At 40.1% G+C, this 22,887-nt stretch overlaps 2 protein-coding genes across 2 annotated transcripts; both read right to left on the bottom strand.

Moving 5' to 3' along the window:
* Positions 1-10,218: 10,218 nt before the first annotated feature.
* LOC117071426 (olfactory receptor 11H7) lies at positions 10,219-11,169 on the bottom strand. The gene has a single exon (XM_033191389.1). The coding sequence runs from the start codon at positions 11,161-11,163 to the stop codon at positions 10,219-10,221; it is 945 nt and encodes a 314-aa protein (XP_033047280.1). The 5' UTR covers positions 11,164-11,169.
* Positions 11,170-15,859: 4,690 nt separating this feature from the next.
* On the bottom strand, positions 15,860-16,849 carry LOC117071427 (olfactory receptor 11H6). Its single transcript, XM_033191390.1, has one exon. The coding sequence runs from the start codon at positions 16,847-16,849 to the stop codon at positions 15,860-15,862; it is 990 nt and encodes a 329-aa protein (XP_033047281.1).
* Positions 16,850-22,887: the final 6,038 nt, after the last annotated feature.

The following is a 22,887-nucleotide window of genomic DNA, read 5'->3' on the forward strand; positions in this document are numbered from 1 at the left end:
ATGTCTATTAGGTCCGCTTGGTGCAGAGATGAGTTCAATTCCTGGATATCCTTGTTAACTTTCTGTCTGGTTGATCTGTCTAATGTTGACAGTGGAGTGTTGAAGTCTCCCATTATTATTGTATGGGAGTCTAAGTCTCTTTGTAGGTCTCTAAGGACTTGCTTTATGAATCTGGGTGCTCCTGTATTGGGTGCATATATATTTAGGAGAGTTAGCTCTTCCTGTTGAATTGATCCCTTTACCATTATGTAATGGCCTTCTTTGTCTCTTTTGATCTTTGATGGTTTAAAGTCTGTTTTATCAGAGACTAGGATTGCAACCCCTGCTTTTTTTTTTCTCCATTTGCTTGGTAGATCTTCCTCCATCCCTTTATTTTGAGCCTATGTATGTCTCTGCATGTGAGATGGGTCTCCTGAATACAGCAGACTGATGGGTCTTGACTCTTTATCCAGTTTGCCAGTCTGTGTCTTTTAATTGGAGCATTTAGTCCATTGACATTAAGGTTAATATTGTTATGTGTGAACTTGATCCTGTCATTATGATATTAACTGGTTATTTTGCTCGTTAGTTGATGCAGTTTCTTCCTAGCCTCGATGGTCTTTACATTTTGGCATGTTTTTGCAATGGCTGGTACCGGTTGTTCCTTTCCATGTTTAGGGCTTCCTTCAGGGTCTCTTGTAAGGCAGGCCTGGTGGTGACAAAATCTCTAAGCATTTGCTTATCTGTAAAGGATTTTATTTCTCCTTCACTGATGAAGCTTAGTTTGGCTGGATATGAAATTCTGGGTTGAAAATTCTTTTCTTTAAGAACGTTGAATATTGGCCCCCACTCTCTTCTGGCTTGTAGAGTTTCTGCCGAGAGGTCTGCTGTTATTCTGATGGGCTTCCCTTTGTGGGTAACCCGACCTTTCTCTCTGGCTGCCCTTAAGATTTTTTCCTTCATTTCAACTTTGGTGAATCTGGCAATTATGTGTCTTGGAGTTGCTCTTCTGGAGGAGTATCTTTGTGGCGTTCTCTGTATTTCCTGAATTTGAATGTTGGCCTGCCCTACTAGGTTGGGGAAGTTCTCCTGGATGATATCCTGAAGAGTGTTTTCCAACTTGGTTCCATTTTCCCCCTCACTTTCAGGCACCCCAATCAGACGTAGATTTGGTCTTTTTACATAATCCCATACTTCTTGCAGGCTTTGTTCATTTCTTTTTTCTTCTTTTTTCTTTTGGTTTCTCTTCTCGCTTCATTTCATTCATTTGATCCTCAATCGCTGATACTCTTTCCTCCAGTTGATCGAGTCGGTTACCGAAGCTTGTGCATTTGTCACGTATTTCTCGTGTCATGGTTTTCATCTCTGTCATTTCGTTTATGATCTTCTCTGCATTAATTAGTCTAGCTGTCAATTCTTCCACTTTTTTTTCAAGATTTTTAGTTTCTTTGCGCTGGGTACGTAATTCCTCCTTTAGCTCTGAGAGGTTTGATGGACTGAAGCCTTCTTCTCTCATCTCGTCAAAGTCATTCTCTGACCAGCTTTGATCCGTTGCTGGCGATGGGCTGCGCTCCTTTGCAGGGGGAGATGCGCTCTTATTTTTTGAATTTCCAGCTTTTCTGCCCTGCTTCTTCCCCATCTTTGTGGTTTTATCTGTCTCTGGACTTTGATGATGGTGACGTACTGATGGGGTTTTGGTATAGGTGTCCTTCCTGTTTGATAGTTTTCCGTCTGACAGTCAGAAGGACTGTCTGTTGGTCTGTTAGAGATTGCTTGAGGTCCACTCCAGACCCTGTTTGCCTGGGTATCAGCAGCAGAGGTTGCCGAAGATAGAATATTGCTGAACAGCGAGTGTACCTGTCTGATTCTTTCTTTGGAAGTTTCCTCTCAGGGGTGATGCCACCCTGTGAGGTGTGGGGTATCAGACTGCCCCTAGTGGGGGATGTCTCCCAGCTAGGCTACTCAGGGGTCAGGGACCCACCTGAGCAGGCAGTCTGTCCGTTCTCAGATCTCAACCTCCGCGTTAGGAGATCCACGGCTCTCCCCAAAGCTGTCAGACAGAGTCGTTCGGGTCTGCAGCGGCCCCGCTCTTTCCCCTAATGGACTGCAGCTGTGCGCTGTCCGCAGAGGTAGAGTCTACAGAGACAGGCAGGCTTCCTTGAGCTGCTGTGAGCTCCACCCAGTTCGAGCTTCCCAGCGGCTTTGTTTACCTACTTAAGCCTCAGCAATGGCGGGCGCCCCTCCCCCAGCCTCGCTGCTGCCTTGCGGATAGATCGCTGCAGACGGCTGTGTTAGCAGTGAGGGAGGCTCCGTGGGCGTGGGACCCTCCCGGCCAGGTGTGGGATATATTCTCCTGGTGTGCCTGTTTCCTTAAAGCGCAGTATTGGGGTGGGAGTTACCCGATTTTCCAGGTGTTGTGTGTCTCAGTTCCCCTGGCTAGGAAAAGGGATTTCCTTCCCCCTTGCGCTTCCAGGTGAGGCGATGCCTCGCCCTGCTTCAGCTCACGCTGGTCAGGCTGCAGCAGCTGACCCGCACCGATTGTCCGGCACTCCCTAGAGAGATGACCCCAGTACCTCAGTTGAAAATGCAGAAATCACCGGTCTTCTGTGTCGCTCGCGCTGGGAGTTGGAGACTGGAGCTGTTCCTATTCGGCCATCTTGCTCCGCCCCCCGTTAACTGTTATCTGCAGGAAGTGGGATTATGAAAAGAGAGAGGGTGGACACTTTTACCTTCAACTTAATACATTGTGTCTTTGTTCTCATTGGTTTCAAAAAACATCTTTATTTCTGCCTTCATTTCGTTATTTCCCAGTAGTCATTCAGGAGCAGGTTGTTCATTTTCCATGTAGTTGTGCAATTTTGAGTGAGTTTCTTAATCCTGAGTTCTAATTTGATTGCACTGTGGTCTGAGAGACAGTTTGTTGTAATTTCTGTTCTTTTACATTTGCCAAGGAGTGCTTTACTTCCAACTATATGGTCAATTTTGGAATAAGTGCAATGTGGTGCTGAGAAGAATGTATATTCTGTTGATTAGGTGTGGAGAGTTCTGTGGATATCTATTAGGTCCGCCTGGTGCAGAGCTGAGTTCAGGTCGTGGATATCTTTGGTAACCTTCTGTCTTGTTGATCTATCTAATATCGACAGTGGGGTGTTAAAGTCTCCCATTATTATTGTGTGGGAGTCTAAGTCTCTTTGTATGTCTCTAAGGACTTGCTTTATGAACCTGGGTGCTCCTGTATTGGGTGTATATATATTTAGGATAGTTAGCTCTTCTTGTTGAACTGATCCCTTTACCATTATGTAATGGCCTTCTTTGTCTCTTTTGATATTTGTTGGTTTAAAGTCTGTTTTATAGAGACTAGGATTGCAATGCCTGCTTTTCTTGTGTTTTCCATTTGCTTGGCAGATCTTCCTCCATCCCTTTATTTTGAGCCTATGTGTGTCTCTGCACATGAGATGGGTCTCCTGAATACAGCACACTGATGGGTCTTGACTCTTCATCCAATTTGCCAGTCTGTGTCTTTTAATTGGGGCATTTAGCCCATTTACATTTAAGGTTAATATTGTTATGTGTGAATTTGATCCTGTCATTATGATGTTAGTTGGTTATTTTGCCTGTCAGTTGATGTAGTTTCTTCCTAGCATTGATGATCTTCACAATTTGGCATGTTTCTGCAGTGGCTGGTACCAGTTGTTCCTTACCATGTTTAGTGCTTCCTTCAGGAGCTCTTGAACAAAGACACAATGTACCAGAACCTCTGGGACACATTTAAAGCAGTGTGTAGAGGGAAATTTGTAGCACGAAATGCCCATAAAAGAAAGCTGGAAAGATCTAAAATCAACACCCTGACATCACAATTAAAAGAACTAGAGAAGCAAGAGTGGCCGGGTGCGGTGGCTCAAGCCTGTAATCCCAGCACTTTGGGAGGCCGAGACGGGCAGATCACGAGGTCCAGAGATCGAGACCATCCTGGCTAACTCGGTGAAACCCCGTCTCTACTAAAAAACAATACAAAAAACTAGCCAGGTGAGGTGGTGGGCGCCTGTAGTCCCAGCTACTCGGGAGGCTGAGGCAGGAGAATGGCCTAAACCCGGGAGGCGGAGCTTGCAGTGAGCTGAGATCCGGCCACTGCACTCCAGCCTGGGCGACAGAGCGAGACTCCATCTCAAAAAAAAAAAAAAAAAAAAAAAAAAAAAAAGAGAAGCAAGAGCAAACAAATTCAAAAGCTAGTAGAAGGGAAGAAATAACTAAGATCAGAGCAGAACTGAAGGAGAGAGAGACACAAAAAACCCTTCAAAAAATAATCAATGAATCCAGGAGCTGGCTTTTTGAAAAGATCAACAAAATTGATAGATCGCTAGCAAGACTAATAAAGAAGAAAAGAGAGAAGAATCAAATAGATGCAATAAAAAAGATAAAAGGGATAACACTACCGATCCCACAGAAATACAAACTACCATCAGAGAATACTATAAATACCTCTACGCAAATAAACTAGAAAATCCAGCAGAAATGGATAAATTCCTGGACACATACACCCTTCCAAGATGAAACCAGGAAGAAGTGGAATCTCTAAATAGACCAACATCAGGCTCTGAAATTGAGGCAATAATTAATAGCCTACCAACCAAAGAAAGTCCAGGACCAGACAGATTCACAGCCGAGTTCTACCAGAGGTACAAAGAGGAGCTGGTATCATTCCTTCTGAAACTATTCCAATCAATAGAAAAAGAGGGAATCCTCTCTAACTCATTTTATGAGGCCAGCATCATCCTGATACCAAAACCTGGCAGAGACACAATAAAAAAAGAATTTTAGACCAATATCCCTGATGAACATCAATGTGAAAATCCTCAATAAAATACTGGCAAATCAAATCCAGAAGCACATCAAAAAACTTATCCACCATGATCAAGTCGGCTTCATCCTTGGGATGCAAGGCTGGTTCACCATACACAAATCAATAAACGTAATCCATTATATAAACAGAACCAATGACAAAAACCACACGATTATCTCAATAGATGCAGAAAAGGCCTTCAACAAAATTCAACTCCCCTTCATGCTAAAAACTCTCAATAAACTAGGTATTGATGTAACATATCCAACAATAATAAGACCTATTTATGACAAGCCCACAGCCAATATCATACTGAATGGGCAAAAATTGGAAGCATTCCCTTTGAAAATTGGCACAAGACAGGGATGCCCTCTCTCACCAATCCTATTCAACATAGTATTGGAAGTTCTGGCCAGGACAATCAGGCAAGAGAAAGAAATAAAGGGCATTCAATTAGGAAAAGAGGAAGTCAAATTGTCCTTGTTTGCAGATGACATGATTGTATATTTAGAAAATCCCATCATCTTAGCCCAAAATCTCCTTAAGCTGATAAACAACTTCGGCGAAGTCTCAGGAAACAAAATCAATGTGCAAAAATGACAAGTATTCCTATACACCAATAACAGACAAACAGAGAGCTAAATCATGAGTGAACTCCTATTCACAATTGCTACAAAGAGAATAAAATACCTAGGAATCCAACTTACAAGGGATGTGAAGGACCACTTCAAGGAGAGCTAAAAACCACTGCTCAATGAAGTAAAAGAGGACACAAACAAATGGAAGAACATTCCATGCTCATGGATAGGAAGAATCAATATCATGAAAATGGCCATACTGCCCAAGGTAATTTATAGATTCAATGCCATCCCCGTCAAGCTACCAATGACTTTCTTCACAGAACTGGGAAAAAACTACTTTAAAGTTTATATGGAACCAAAAAAGAGCCCACATTGCCAAGACAATACCAAGCAAAAAGAACAAAGCTGGAGACATCACCCTATCTGACTTCAAACTATACTACAAGGCTACAGTAACCAAAACAGCATGGTACTGGTACCAAAACAGAGATATAGACCAATGGAACAGAACAGAGGCCTCAGAAATAACACCACACATCTACAACCATCTGATCTTTGACAAACCTGACAAAAAGAAGAAATGGGGAAAGGATTCCCTATTTAATAAACGGTGCTGGGAAAACTGGCTAGCCATATGTAGAAAGCTGAAACTGGATCCCTTCCTTACACCTTATACAAAAATTAATTCAAGATGGATGAAAGACTTACATGTTAGACCTAAAACCATAAAAACCTAGAAGAAAATTTAGCCAATACCATTCAGGGCATAGGCATGGGCAAGGACTTCACGTCTAAAACACCAAAAGCAATGGCAACAAAAGCCAAAATAGACAAATGGGATCTAAGTAAACTAAAGAGCTTTTGCACAGCAAAAGAAACTACCATCAGAGTGAACAGGCAACCTACAGAATGGGAGAGAATTTTTGCAATATACCCATCTGATAAAGGACTAATATCCAGAATCTACAAAGAAATTAAACAAATTTACAAGAAAAAAACAACGCCATCAGAAAGTGGGTAAAGGATATGAACAGACACTTCTCGAAAGAAGACATTTATGCAGCCAACAGACACACGAAAAAAATGCTCGTCATCACTGGTCATCAGAAAAATGCAAATCAAAACCACAATGAGATACCATCTCACACCAGTTAGAATGGCGATCATCAACAAGTTGGGAAACAACAGATGCTGGAGAGGATGTGGAGAAATAAGAATGCTTTTACACTGTTGGTGGGAGTGCAAACTAGTTCAACCATTGTGGAAGACAGTGTGGCAATTCCTCAAGGATCTAGAACTAGAAATACCATTTGACCCAGCCATCCCATTACTGGGGATATACCCAAAAGATTATAAATCATGCCACTATAAAGACACATGCACATGTATGTTTATTGCAGCACTATTCACAATAGCAAAGACTTGGAACCAACCCAAATGACCATCAATGATAGACTGGATTAAGAAAATGTGGCATATATACACCATGGAGTCTATGCAGCCATAAAGAAGGATGAGTTCATGTCCTTTGTAGGGACATAGATGAAGCTGGAAACCATCAATTTCTTTTTTCTTTTTTTTTTTTTTTGAGACGGGGTCTCGCTCTGTCGCCCAGGCTGGAGTGCAGTGGCCGGATCTCAGCTCATTGCAAGCTCCGCCTCCCGGGTTTACGGCATTCTCCTGCCTCAGCCTCCCGAGTAGCTGGGACTACAGGCGCCCGCCACCTCACCCGGCTAGTTTTTTGTATTTTTTAGTAGAGACGGGGTTTCACTGTGTTAGCCAGGATGGTCTCGATCTCCTGACCTCGTGATCCGCCTGTCTCGGCCTCCCAAAGTGCTGGGATTACAGGCTTGAGCCACCGCGCCCGGCCGAAACCATCAATTTCAACAAAGTATCACAAGGACAGAAAAGCAAACACCACGTGTTCTCACTCCTAGCGGGGAATTGAACAATGAGCTTGGACAAAGAGGAACATGACACACTGGGTCCGGTCATGGGGTCGGGGCGGGGGAGGGATAGCATTAGAAGAAATACCTAATATAAATGACCAGTTGATGGGTGCAGCAAACCAACATGGCACATGTATACCTATGTGACAAACCTGCATGTTGTGCACATGTACCCTAGAACTTAAAGTATAAAAACCCCACAACTTTATACTCATCTTTATTGTTTGAAAATTGTATGAGAAGCTTGTATTATTTTATAATAGAAATAAATATCAAAATATAGGTTTGAAAACAGACAAGTTCTATGAATATTAAAAAATGTAATCAATTAATGGTTTTGTGACTAAAATATGTTTAATTCTAAAGAGAGTTGACTAAAGAACTAGCTCATTATCCAATTCCACAAGCTGTTTCTTTCCCTGTATGCTTACTCTTACTATGAATCGGGTTTATGCTAGTTGCTGGGGATAAAAAGATAAGATACTGTTCTTATCTTCAAAAGCCTAATTGCTTAGGGGAAGAGACCCTGACACATAACAGAGCTCATAGTCTTTAGGTACAATAATTGGAATATGAGCTTGTATATTCTAGACATATCAAGAAGAGAAATGCAGTCTAGCTTTGGGATGTGAGAATAGTCTTCAGATAGAGGTCATATCCAAGCTGAATATTAACAAAAGAATAGGTGTTTGACAGGTGGCGCTACATATTTGACATCTAATAAGTTGCAGTAGGAGGATACTTTGAATTATTGAGAGTAATACAGAGTATTTTCTGCCCCTTTTCAACTAATGAGTTCAGCTGAGCCACTGAAATATTAGGGCTGACTTAAGGCAAAACTGTGATTGGTAGTTCAAGCTTATCTTTAATACCATCCTAAGCAGATTTTCTAATTCGTTTTCCCATTCTTTTTAGGCCCTTCTACCAACCTTGAAGCATAGTGTTTTACAGTTCCCCAAGGAGGCTTTCCAGGAGAGTCCCTTGGTCTTTCAGGTAGAAACTTTCTTCCTCTCTTAGGCTACCACAACATTTAAGCCTTTGTAGCTACAACTATTTTATTGAATGATTTGTAATTGGTAGGACATAAACATAAAGGAACTTAATTTTCCCCTACCACGTCTATTGTAAACACTTTCTGATGTCTGATTTATTTCCACCTATGGATACTGTCTTGGGGTGGTATGATAGCTTTTCTAACTACTTTTAGTTTTAATATATGACCTCTTATCCAGGCATTAGAGAGTCTAGCACATTTGTTTCTCAGTATACATGAGGGATTGGTTCCAGGACCTCCTGTGGATACCATAATCCACAAACTCAAGTTCCTTATATAGAATGGTGTAGTATATGCAAGAACACTTTATTGCACATCCTCCCTTACACTTTTTTTATTTTTTATTTTTTTTTAGAGACAGGGTCTGTTGCCAGGGCTGGAGTGCAGTGGCACAATCATAGCTCACTGTAACCTCCTCCCATATACTTTAAATCATCTCTAAGTTACTTAAAATTCCAATGCAATGTAAATCACTGTTATACTGTATTATTTAGGGAACAATGACAAGAAAAAAAAGTCTGTACATCTTCAGTAAAGATGCATTTTTACCCAAATATTTTCAATCTGAGGTTGGTTGAATTCATGGATGTGGAATCCATGGATGCCTGAAGGCAGACTGTATAGTCTAAAACTAAAATTTTATTCTTTTATCCAAATTAAAGCTCATTCCTCTAAACTGGATCTGATTTAGGCTTGATCTGCTTGTTTCCCTCTGACCTTTATTTCTCTTTTTCTACATTACTCTGCTGACTCCAGTTACTCTAGGTTTAGGGTGGGAAAGAAGTAAAGGCAGAAAGTTTTTTTCCTGACTTAGATATTGTTGCCTTATAGGTTTAACAATTGTCTAAATGTTGTTTTTCTTTTTCATGAACCATTTTCTTTTTCTGAGGTGGTCTGTCTAAACTGCAGGTTCTCTGATGTGGGCAATGCTTCACTGGCTGGCTCCATATGACTTCTTTTAACCCTGGATTTGGGTGACCTACTCTGTATAGACTTTTGAAATGGCCTTACTTTTCCAAGTAGCACTTTTGGGTAGGGTTCCTTTTAAGACAGCAAGAAGGTTACTTTCCATAGGGTCTAACTAGGTCAAATGTGGGTATTCTATATTTTTTCTGTTATGAGTGGGAGTTTAGTTTGTTCTTGCTACAGCCCATCTCCTTTTACTCTCTCTGAGTCATTGCTTTCACAGTCTTTACATTTTTTCCAGGTTCAAATCAAGAACAGTCAAGATGCCCCTCAAATTTCAGGGGACAAGGTCAAGCCTTTTAATTGGCTCTTTTGATGTGACCCTCACTTCAGTTAGCTGGATTTCACACTAACAACTCTTTCTAAATCTAACTTCTAGCCTCCCCTTGTACACTGTTGATGAGGATGATGAACTAAGAATTGTGAAACTGAATTTACAATCTCTAAGTGTATCTTAGTTTATATAATGATGTGTTACCAAAAATCCAGGTCAACAGGCATATTGTGTTTTTTAAAAGAAGTGATAGACAACTATGTAAGCAAACCATCAATTGGATTCATATGTCTTAATAAAATTGTGTGGATGGAGACTGCACACCAAAGTAAAAACCTTTCTGGAAATAGATATTAAGATTTTTAAGTGTTATTTTTACCATATGTTGGGGCCAACCTCCCATGGAACACATTTCTGAAATCAGAAGCTCATCAAAATATGATCAGATACATGAAGAGTTTTGCTTGTACAAAAGAATTGTGATGACCATGAATAAAATCAAGGCAGTTTGTGTTAAAAGAAGAGGATTATTCTTCCAATCACATAAAGAGTCATTGGGTTATAAAAAACCCTATTCATGAGCTCTGGATAATTCTCATTCCACAGAAGACATGATGAAGGGCGTATTTCATGTCCTTGTTGCGTAGGCTGTAGATGAGGGGGTTTAAGACAGGTGTTACCACAGAATATATCAGTGTGATGATCTTATGCATAGCAACTGAGTTGCCAGGTGTGGGACTCACATACATCACCATTATGGTTCCATAGAACAGAGACACCACAACCAAGTGTGATCCACAGGTAGAGAAGGCCTTTTGCCATCCAGCTGAAGAAGGAACCTGAAGCACAGTTCTGAGCACCAAGGTATAGGACCCAAGGATATACACCATGGTGAGGATGATGAAAAGAGAACTCACAGAATGGAACACGTGCCCTATTGTGTGAGTAGGGGCACAGGACAATGCCATCAGTGGGTCCACATCACACAGAAAATGATCAATGATGTTGGGACCACAGAAATGTAGTTGAGAAATGAAGAAAATGGAAATTGAATGTCCAAGGAAACCAATGAGCCAACAAAGAGACACCAAGATGCCGCAGAGCTGGTCAGTCATAATGGAGGGATAGTGCAGTGGGTGGCAGATGGCCAGGTACCGATCATAAGCCATGACACAGAGGAAGAAGCATTCAGTTGTGCCCAGGGAAAAGAAGAAGTAGAACTGAGTGAAGCATCCAGAGAAGGATATGGTCTTAGTTTTGGAAAAAAAATTTACCAGCATGTTGGGAACTGTGCAGGTCACATACCAGATCTCTAGGAAGGAGAAGTTGGCTAGGAACATGTACATAGGGGTATGGAGTCGATGGTCCCACCTCACTGCACAGATGATGGCCATATTCCCAGTCAGAGTCAAGATGTAGACCAACAAAATCATTGAGAAAAAGATGATCCGAATTTTCCAGGGACCAGGAAAGCCCAACAAGACAAACTGTGTCACAGTAGATATCTGTGAGTTATTCATGCTTCCCAGACTGTGGAGAGAACACAGATAGGCAATGACAATTTACTTTGCTGATGAAGCATCTTGAAGCTTTTTTTGGGATAAGGAGTTTGACTCTTGCAGGTGAATATATTGGATATTCTAAAAGAATTCTTAAGCAAACCCTGATTTATCTTTCTTGAATGAGTCCTTTGGGTCTGATTCTTTGAAAAAGGTTGTTTGAATTTTCTGTGGCATTGGACAAAAATCAACATTTCATCTTCTTTTGATATATAAAGAAATTCTTGAAATAGAGGAAAAATGGTTTGTTTTATATCGAATTTGTTTTTCAGTGAAAGATGTTCATATATAGCAATTCCTTAGTGCTCTTCATTTCAAAATATGAAGACATACGCCATCATTTTTAATATATTCAAATCTGAGACTTTTTGCAGCTTTGAGTGGTTTGTGCTTTGACATTATTTCAGATTCTTTCTGGAGCTATTTCTATTAGGATAATTTATTTTCTTCCAATTTTTTTTTTGTGATACCAGGAGAAAGTCAACAAGGATATTTAGATGATAAAATTCTTTATATATTTTGCTTTTTCCTATTTACAGACATTTATATAGCACTACAGTTTATTTACAATTTGGTATTTAACCATTTCCTTTTAGCACAAAATGTCATAATTATTCATTTCCTGGTGATTAATTTCACATTATAATTTATCATGCTCCATATACATTTAAAAATAAATATTTCATTAAAGATAACATATAAGATATATTAGAGAAGAAAACTACAGTTACTGGGGTATTTTCTTCTAAAGCTCCTCTTATTCCTTTTGCCAGAATTTTCTTTAAAATTCACTGTAAGATCTTTCTTTAGTCCATGTAAAAGAATAGCCCCCAAAGATTCAAAATACAAGATACAAGAGAATCAAAGGTGTTATTTCAAACACAATTATTTACCCATTTTCCAAAATTTGGTTTGTTTTCTTTAGAACTCCATCACCAAAGAAGATATATTTTCAAGAATCAGATACAACTCCAAGAAAAGAATAAATGATAGCTTTAACAAATGGGACTCTTCAGAAAAATTTTAACAAGTATACCTTTAACTTTTTTGACTGATAAGAGGATAATTTGCCTTATATTTTTTTCAATTAGAAGTAGCACATATATAGTATTTGATTGAACTGGTGTGAGTGTGTATATATATACACACACATATATAGTGTGTGTGTGTCCGTGTGTGTGTGTATGCATATATATAGTATTTATATACTCATTGAACATAATCAAATAGAAAAAAACCCTCCTATTCAGTGAGGTTATATTAAATAAGAAATATATTTATGATCATGAAGATGTTGCAGTTAGTAATGCACAAGGTGAACTATGAATCTACCCATCTAGAAGGAAATGGAAACCTTTTCGTAGAGCTGGTTTTGCAAAAGGTTGTAGTCTGGTGGACAAGAAGCCAAAAAGAGAAAGAAACTGCAAGATGGGGATCAGTAATTTTTAATTTTTAAAACTAGGATGATTATGAAGAGCTAAGTTAAACCTGCATCAATGGTCATTTTTGTAAGACATCATAAAAGAATATTCCCCACTTAGTAAGAGGACTAAGGGTCCTCTATACATTCCCCTTCTGTCTGAGCAAGAAACCTCTCTCCTCAACACGATGAGAAAGCAGCGATGCAGGGAGCAGCCACTTGTGCTTGGAACAGAGAAGGAGCAACAATGATTTTGAACTCAGATTCACAGACTTTGACCCAAAATCAAAATGCACAAGACTGAGCTGCTTCTTTGAGCTCAGACTACATTCATTGACATTAAAAACAACAAACAAAAACCTTGCAGAGAAACAATTCACCACAGGGAAAGCATGGTAAATAAATATCACAGATAATTTCCAACATAATTTTAAGAAATGGTTCCTAATATATTCACCACTAAATCTATGTGAGATCTTAGTCCTCAAAAACATTGATTTTATCTTTTTTTTTTTTAATGTTACTTCTCCTGAAGGTGCAGAATGAGTAATGAAAGGGACAGAGAGAGGAAAACTGAGAGAGAAGATTTAAAAAAAATTCCAATTTTCTGTTGGTTTTAGTCCCAGTGGATATAGCTAATTCCATACTATTAAGCTCAAAATCTCTACAAATGTCATAGCATTCCTGGTGCCTCGGCACTTCCTGAGAAGGAGAAGACCTGTGGATGACTAGTGCACTTATTTTGGAAAGTGTGAATTGCGTGGTGATCTAAACACTCTGAGGGATTTTGTTTTCTTTTGGTTTTTGAGCTGAAAGATAAACCAATATTCTTTGATACTCAACCTCTGAAGCATGTTGAATGAAGAAATGTATAGGTGAGTAGTTCCTCTGTGGTGTATAACAGCAGCAACACCCAACAAAGAATACCGTCCTGCATACCGGGAAGCTTTCCTAGGTCATCGCGGAGAGAGCCTGCAGGGAGGCCACATGGATTCTCTCCTTCACTGGCTCTAATATGGAAGTCCTGTGTGAGAGCTTCACCCGTGGCTCATTTAACTTCTCTTGTACCCTAAGATTCTAGTGGCTTGTTTGTCACTGAGGGTGTTGAACCATGTGTTGGTCTTAATTTGTGCCTCATTTGAGCCACTGTTGAGAAGTCTCAGGTCTCCCTTCATGTTCATGTGATTCTGTAATGTTCTGTGCTGTCCCTAGGGACCTTCATACAGCTTACCTGGGGGTTTAATTGATATTTTTGTTAACATTTCCTATAGGAATTATTTAAAATAACATGTTACATTAACTCTGAGGAAACCCCATGGTCTCCTTGAGTTGTGCTCAAACAGCATGTGCTATGGGATATGTAAAGCCCCAGACTAAATGTCTTCCTGAGGGGCCAATTTTATCTAGAAAGGTAATTTTATATCACACCAAATATGTATGTACTATGAATTAGGAAGTATAATTTATGATAATTTTTAAGATAAAACTTTGAATTTAAAGAAATATTATCCCCCATTGCCCCATGTTCTCTGACCACTGTTGCTAAACATGCTTTGGTGGAAAGATTCGAGAAGCATCGTGTGAGAGCATTACATCACCTAGCACTGGCAGGCCCATCTTCCTTGCACACCTGATTTCATTGTGGGGATGGCCATAACTAAAAGGTGTGTTTTCATTTTAAGTAGATTCGACTCTCAGTTGATGGCCTTTTTGTTTCAGCATAGAGAAACATTTTATTTCAACAAATGAAATTTGTTCTTGGCATAATTTTCTCTGAATATTTTTCGAACTTAGACTTTGCCCTACAGCCTCTGAGAGGCACCTGATGCTTTGTGGTTAACATGAAAACTGCTAGGTACAAATAATGTTTAGGGCATCGTTCCATAGTTAGGGGTTGTCACAACTAATTTAGAGAGGAAGTACTATGAGTAAAGATATCCAGTTGGGAATAAATATGTTTGAGGACTGATCATGAAGTATAAGACTTGTACAATGGATCACTAGCAGAGAAAACTGAATGGAGCAGTCTTTTGAGTGAAGGCTTTGAATGGCAAAGAGTTTGGTTTTTATCTCTAAGGGATAGAGGTATGAAGCGTAGAGGTTTAAAGCATAATCTGTTCTTGGTGTGAAAGACAACCTCAAACAATGGAAGATGTTTATTACTACTTTTTTTTCTGGTAGCCTCTTGACACACACATATTCTTTAAGAATATGTATTTTCTGGCTGAGTGTGGTGGCTCACGCCAGTAATCCCAGCACTTTGGGAGGCCAAAGGTGGGGGGGGGGGGTGGTGGATCACCTGAGGTCAGGAGTTCGAGACCAGCTTGGCCAACATGGTGAAACCCCGTCTCTACTAAAAATACAAAAATGACCCTGTCTCTAGTAAAAGTACAATTAGCCAGGTGTCGTCGTGGGTACCTGTAATCCCAGCTATTTGGGAAGCTGAGGCAGGAGGATCACTTGAACCCGGGAGGTGGAGGTTGCAGTGAGCCAAGACGGCGCCATTGCACTTCAGCCTGGGCAGCAAGAGCAAAACTTCATCTCAGAAACAAACAAACAAACAAACAAACATATACATTTTTTCTGAATTGAAAAGATCTCTTCTTTTTTTTTTTTTTTTTTTAAGATGCAGTCTTGCTCTATCATGCAGGCTGGGGGGCAGTGGCGTGATATCAGCTCACTGCAACCTTTGCCTCCCAGGTTCAAGCAATTCTCATTCCTCAGCCTCCTGAGTAGCTGGGATTACAGGTGTGTGCCATCACGCCCAGCTAATTTTTGTATTTTTAGTAGAGACAGGGTTTCATCATGTTGCCCAGGCTGGAGTTGAACTCCTGATCTCAGTTGATCCTCCCCCTTTGACCTCCCAAAGTGCTGGGATTACAGGCATGAGCCACTGTGCCCAGCCAGATCTCACTCTTTTGAAAGGCTTCAGTACACATGCAATTTATTTCTTCCGTCAGCTAAGAATAAAACTAGCAAAGATACATCACAGAAAAATAATATACGTATATATACACCTGCCCACCACGTAACTACTCAGTGAGGCCACATATGTTTAAAGTGTTTTATTTAGCACTGGCATTTATCATTAATGAGCTGAACTTAACTGCTAAGGAACTGTGAAAGATAAGTCTCTCTACCTGAGTATGAGCCAGAACATATTACTGAAGCTACTCTCTATAGTTATAAAAAATTAACGTCAGAAGTGGCCAATTTGGCTTCTTTTTCAAAGATATCTCAGTTTTGACTAACTGTTAACCCCAGGACTCTCTTTAGAGCATCTTTCATGTCTTTGTTTCGAAGACCGTAGATAAGGGAATTTAAGAGTGGAGTCATTGCTGAGTATACCAGAGTGATGATCTTCTGCATTGCTGCTGGGTTCCCTGATGCTGGGCTCACATACATCACCATAAGGGTTCCATAGAATAGAGACACCATTAGGTGGGACCCACATGTGGAGAAAGCTTTAGTTCGACCAGCACCAGAGGGAATACGAAGCACAGCTCTGATGACCAGAGTGTAAGATCCCAGGATGGAGAGGAAGGGCCCAAAGATAATCATCGAGTTGAAGGTGTAACAGATAAGCTCAGTGGAAGGAGCAGAGATGCAGGCCAGCGCAAACAATGGGCCTGGGTCACACACAAAGTGGTCAATGATGTTGGGCCCACAGAAGGGAAGCTGGGAGATAAGAACAATGGGGACTGGATAGCAGAGAAATCCACCTACCCAACATACACAGACTAGAATTACACAGAACTTCCCAGTCATGATGGAGGGGTAGTGTAGTGGACGACAGATGGCCAGGTACCGATCATAAGCCATAACGGATAAGAAGAAACATTCTGTTGTACCCAGTGAAAAAAAGAAATAGAATTGCAGGAAGCAGCCAGAGAAGGAGATGGTTTTAGTCTCTGAGAGGATATTGACTAGCATGTTTGGGACAGTGGAGGAAATGTACCAGATCTCTAGAAAGGCAAAGTTTCCCAAAAGGATGTACATGGGTGTGTGGAGCCGCCTGTCCCATTTCACTGCACAGACAATAGCTCCATTCCCTAGCAGTGTCATGAGATAGAGAACAAGGATGAATGAGAAGAAGCAGCTCTGCATCTCTCTTTGACCATGGAAACCCAGGAGGACAAACTCAGTCACGAAATGCGTTGTTCTGTTCTGGGGTCCCAAAGCTGTTAGAAAAACAGAAGTAATCAAAGAATGAATAATAAAGAACATTTGGAGATTTTGCTAACTCATGCTGGATGATGTACTAAGTATTTTTACATACATTATCTCATTTGGTCTTCCTAATGACTCTTTGAGCTGCGAGGGGGTATTCTTTACCCTTCTCTTTCACAGACAGTGTAATTGAAGTTCAAAGAGATTTGAAGGGTTCACTTAAACATATGTACAAAGCCAGTAACGCCCAGATACACTGGCCTATTTGGAGATTGGTTTGGAACAAATCACATTTCACTTCAAATGTTTCTATAACCCTGAGTCTCAGTAATGTTTCATCTTTAATGGTAAAATCATTGCCCCTTAGATACTCTACATAAAAATATAAACTTTGGACACATCCTTTTATCTTAAAGCAAAATTGAGTATAAATCTGAAGCAAAAATAGCTCCTATATTAAATTGCCTTCTTACAGCCTCATATGTAGAAGTCCAGTAACAAGCAGATAGGAATAAAACCTTTGGGAGTCTTCACCTCCCTTCCTTTTGCTACTCTCAGGGAGGTGCTGCAGAACCCTCAGGAATCTGTAAAATGGTTTGAAAGCTACAAATCTAGTTCCCACTAGATCACATTCTCCCTGGTGGCCTCTGGATTTGCTGAAAAATCCAGCTCCTTTTTCTCCTGAGGAGCTCGAGTTCTCCCAAAGCCCTTCTTTACGAAACGGTGAGCAAACTTTGTCTCCTTTATTACTTTTACCCGTTGATCTTGGTACTCCCCAAGTCAGCAGGTAAACTTCAATTTTGTTGAAACTACACAAAATAAGTCTAATTCCTCTCCCATGATGGTGGTAGTGAGGTCTTAAATAACTGAAGGCAACTGTTACGTCCCTTACCTATGACTTCTTTGGCAGGCCACCATTTTCCCTGCTTGTCAGCCTCTTTCGCCACCAAATTGCACTATTCTACGTCATGGCTCAGCTCTTGAGGGACCTTGCTGTTGGGTAAATCAATTTCTCTAGTAATAAAACCATGTGCCTTTATTTTTGCTAGAAATTAAACCCTAAGCTTTACAATTTGTCCCTTCATTATCTTGCTTTTCACTAAATTAAATAATGAACAAAAGGGACCACAAAGATCTTTCTGATATTTGCTAAATCAGGAGTTGAGACAAGACAAATAACTTAGATACTTTGCTAATAATTTTCTAGAAACTATTGGTCCAGCAGGTTATTTCTATGTCCTCAAATATCCTTGTTAAAGTTCACAATATTTGGCTGGGTAAGCCACTATCAGTATTTTAAGTTTAGCAATGTAATTACTTTAAAAGTAGGATAATTTACTGTATTGTTAGTGTCACTGTTAAGATACTTACAAAATCCCATCTTTATATCATTTATATGATCCACAGAGAGCAAGGGGCCTGCTTTTCAGTATTTAATCAAACCTGGAACAAACCCAAAAGCATAAATGTTTCATTGCCAAGGTAACTTTGGATATTCATGTTAACAATATTTTAGGAAAAATACAATTTCTCTAATAAACATGATTTTTATGAAAATGTAAATTTTGTCCAAGCAGTTCAGTTTAATGAATGATAATTATCATGATCACATGTATCAAAATTTTTAGGACAGTTGTAATTTCAAATATACTTTCCATAACTGCTTGTATTTGCCAGGCTACATGCTGCGTCGTTCTTGGAAAATATAATTACTGGGCTTGCAATTTTAAAAAAAGGTCGGATGCTAAATTTAAATCATAGCATTTTGTATATTTGTTTGTTTATTCAAGAATTTAATTTAACACGTTTATTCACCATTTATTATATTGCTAGCAGTGTGTTGAGTTCTGGGGGTATAATGGTGAATATAAAAAATAAAATTCCTCCCCTTTCGGAACTTAGGTTTTATGAAAGCAATCAAGATTACAGCCTACATCTGCCCAGTCACATGCATAGACTGGAGATTCCTTGAGTCGTGTATTTTTGCAGCATGTCCAACTGCATGCTGTGGGTCTGAAAAAATATATTTATTCCAGTTAGAAATAACTTGAATACATCTTTATAGTACAGGGGACATGATAACAAATTTTATTTGGCATAAATTAGATAGTTTGGGCCTTTCGAGGCAGTAGGCAGAGAATGAAACATTAATTAGTTTATCCTACTCACAGGCCAGGAAATTTTTGGTACTGAGAAAAGAAATATAATTCCAACTGATGATTGATCTGGAACCAGACCTCATAGGTCTTGACTCCCACCTGCTTATTGTTAATTATTTTTGAGACAGAGTCTTGCTATGTGGCCCAGGCTGGAGTACAGTGGCATGATCTCCCTGCACTGCATGGTCACTGCAACCTCCGCCTCCTGGGTTCAAGGGATTCTCATGCTTCAGCCCCCTGAGTAGCTGGGATTACAGGCTTGGGCCACCACACCTGGCTAATTTTTATTTTTATTTTTTTTTTGAGAAAGAGTCTCACTCTGTCTCCCGGGCTGAAGCGCAGTGGCTCGATCTTAGCTCACTGCAACCTCCACCTCCCGGGTTCAAGTGATTCTCATGCCTTAGCCTGCCTCAGCCTGCCAAGTAGCTGGGATTACACGTGCCTGCCACCACGCCCAACTGATTTTTGTATTTTTAGTAGAGACGGGACTTTGCCATGTTGGTCAGGCTGGTCTTGAACTCCTGACATCATGTGATCTGCCTGCTTTGGCCTCCCGTAGTGCTGAGATTTCAGGCGTTAGCCACTGCTCCCGGTCCCCACCGGCTCATTATTTGACTTCATAATGTTCAAGACCTTGGAGACATTATTTCAAAAGCAGTGAAATTTTAGTTATCTATGGAATACAGGGTCAGAGAAAGATGGATAAATAAACTTCACAGATAATTAAAAAATCTCACTGAATTCATTTCTACTGCCTCCATCACCAAAGTACATTCATTTGTAGCTCAAATTCACCTCTTTTGTCTTTCTGTTCACCTCAAGTGAGAGTATAAATGGGCAATTGGAGAGACGAGGAGGAACAAAGCGCTTGGGCAATACACTCTATGTGAACTGACAAGGGAGTCACATCCTCCTCCAGTCCCATCCACTTGCTGGGAATTTAAGACACTTGCCCACGGAAGGGCACTTTTAGAATTCTAAGTGCTGGGGCTCTTCTCTTAAGTATTTACGTTTTAAAAGTTAATCTGTAGGTAAATCCAAAAGAAAGGAGAGTCTGCTGTTCTACTTCTTTCTCGAGAGGTTTTCACTTGCCACTTGTCACTTGCCAACAACTCTGAAAAAAATAACAGCTTGCTTTAATTACTGCAGCTGAATAACAGTCTGTCAATAAAAACTTTACTGACTAATTTACAAACAAAGAGGTATAAGACTCAGGATACATTCTAATGGAAGGGAATTTAATGGTCGCCCCAAATAAGCAAGACATTTGACCATTATTGTCCCTAACTGAGTTGTATAGTGGGAACTCTGAGATACCTGAGTGAGCCCTTAATGTGAATATATCACCCGGGCATTCATAGGAGTATGTTGGAAGAAGAGAAGTGAGGGGCCAATGCTCCTGCAAAGAACAAAGGAACAAAGAATTCACAAATTTGCAGAAGAACCGTATGTTCTTAGCATCTGGCAGCACTGAAAGCAGGGGAACGGTGGTGTACTGCTGCAGGGAGACTTTCCTTACATACCTAATGGCATTTTTGGCTCCAAGAGGAAGATGTGAGACAAACTCCAGTCACAGGAATCTCATCCTTTACACAACCAACAAGCTGAGTCATGGTTGGAGAGTGTTATTTGTGGTTCCACAAACTTGCTTCCTTTAGTATTCCGAACCAAATGAAATGTGTTTTTCATATCAGCAATTATTAAGAGTTTACAAGTCTCTTCTGAATAGGATCATAGTTCCCCAGTGTTCACTGGCAGGCACCTACCTCCTTTGCCTGTGAGCATGTATAGAATTCCATCTATATCTGTGTATAATTTATGTTTTCCCCAGTGGTTTGACTAGTGAGACACAGAAGTCAGGATAACTATCTAAGAGATACCATAAATACTTTCCCCTTTGTGGAGATATCCTCCTTCTAAGGAACTGATCTACCTGGGGATGGGAGGTGGGAGGTGGGAGGTTAATGGAGGAGGAGAAGAGAGAAAGAATATGTGTATACATGTGTGTATCTGAGTGTATGTATTTGTGTGTGATTTTTCTCTCCAAAATAAACTTCATTCTTTTTTAAAAATTCCATCTAATTAACAAACATTTGTCAGTTATACATCAACTATGCACCTACTATGTGTCAGACTCTGGATTAAACATTGAGTATACACAGATAGGAGCCAACAAGGTCAAGACTTCACAGAGATTACATATTTGTTTTGGGCTCAAATAAAAAGATATGAAGCAAATCTTTATTATATAATTTGAACTAGACTTGCTTCATACTTGGTGCCTAACCTGCAAACACTTAAAAATTTTTTTATCTATATAATGTTTGCTTAATTTTGTTATAGTGAACATAAGACAAAGAATCTCCTGGCCGGGTGTGGTAGCTCATGCCTGTAATCCCAGCACTTTGGGAGGCTGAAGTAGGTGAATCACTAGGTGAGGAGATAGAGACCGTCCTGGCCAACATGGTGAAACCCCATCTCTGCTAAAATAAAAAAAATTAGCCTGGCGTGGTAGTGCATGCCTGTAGTCCCAGACACTTGGGAGGCTGAGGCAGGAGAATCGCTTGAGCCCAGGAGGCGGAGGTTACAGTGAGCCGAGATTGCGCCCCTGCACTCCAGCCTGGCGACAAAGCAAGACTCCATCTCAAAAAAAAAAAAATTTCTTCCTTATTAATTTTAAGTATAGCTTGAACATAGGTGTTTGAAAAAGTTCAGTTATCTGTAAAGGCAGATTTGTAATTCTAATTCTGTTGACTGACATGATACAATATTAGTGAAAATGAAAGTTTGGCACTGTAAATGGTTATGAATTCTTTCAATGATATAAGGGGAAAGAGAACAAACTGAGGTGAGAAGCTGAGATTAATATAAACATAGCAAGAGCTCAAATGGAGAACATGACTGAGCTTAAGGGTAAGGCTATTTAAGTGTGGAGTGGATTCTTGAAAATATAATCCCTGTACCAGCAGTATTAGTATCACTTGAGACCTGTTAGAAATACATGTTCTCAGTACTTACCTAGATCTAGTGAGCCAAAAACTTGGAATGTGGAGCCCAGTTGTCTGTCTTAACAAACTTTCTAGGTGTTTCTTTTACTTTCCTTTCTTTCTCCTTTTTTTTTTTTATGGAGTTTGTTGCCTAGGCTGGTATGTAATGGTGTGGTCTCGGCTAACTGCAACCTCCACCCTCTCAGGTTCAAGTGATTCTCCTCCCTCAGCCTCCTGAGTAGCTGGGATTACAAGCATGAACCCCTATGTCAGGCTAATTTTTTTGTATTTTTAGTAGAGATGGGGTTTCACCATGTTGGCCAGGTTGGTCTTGAACTCCTGACCTCAGGTGATCTACCTGCCTCAGCCTCCCAAAGTGCTGGGATTACAGGCATGAGCCACCGTGCCTGGCCACTAGGTGTTTCTAATGCATGTGGAAGCTTGAAAGCCACTATGGATGATCATAAAACGTTAGAGTCTGGGTTAGGGATGTTTGAAAACACTTCTAAGTTTGGGAGGGATTTCAGTAGAACTGGGAATTAATTAAACATGTTTGGTATACAAGGTTAAGAATGATATTTGAAGGGATATGGAACTAAGTGCCCATGGAACTAAGTGACAGGTGATTTGTATGTCAGGCTAAGAGTTAGGTATTTAGAAAAGCATTACTAGATTAAACATCTAGAGGAGCTTTTGAGAGAGGTCTGGGATAGGCAGAAAATGGTGGAGAAGATTATCCAGGCATTGTATGAAATGAGGTGACCTGGGTTAAAAAAAAGGGAGCACTTGGGTGGGAACAGAGTTGAACTTAAACAGAAGGTGGTGAGAAAATATAAAGAAAATCATGACATAGAAAGTATGAGTCTTAGTTTGAATATTTTCACTTATCAGCTGTAAGAGCTTAGTGTGTTCTAGTTTCCTCAATTATTAAAGCCATGTTTATCCTCCG

This window comes from Trachypithecus francoisi, unplaced genomic scaffold (genome assembly GCF_009764315.1).
Source record: "Trachypithecus francoisi isolate TF-2019V2 unplaced genomic scaffold, Tfra_2.0 Lachesis_group3, whole genome shotgun sequence".
In the NCBI taxonomy this organism is placed as follows: Eukaryota; Metazoa; Chordata; class Mammalia; order Primates; family Cercopithecidae; genus Trachypithecus; species Trachypithecus francoisi.

Coding starts and splice junctions, on each gene's coding strand:
- LOC117071426 (XM_033191389.1), bottom strand. CDS start 11,163: ATGAATAACTCACAGATATCTACTGTGACACAGTTTGTCTTGTTGGGC.
- LOC117071427 (XM_033191390.1), bottom strand. CDS start 16,849: ATGTTCTTTATTATTCATTCTTTGATTACTTCTGTTTTTCTAACAGCT.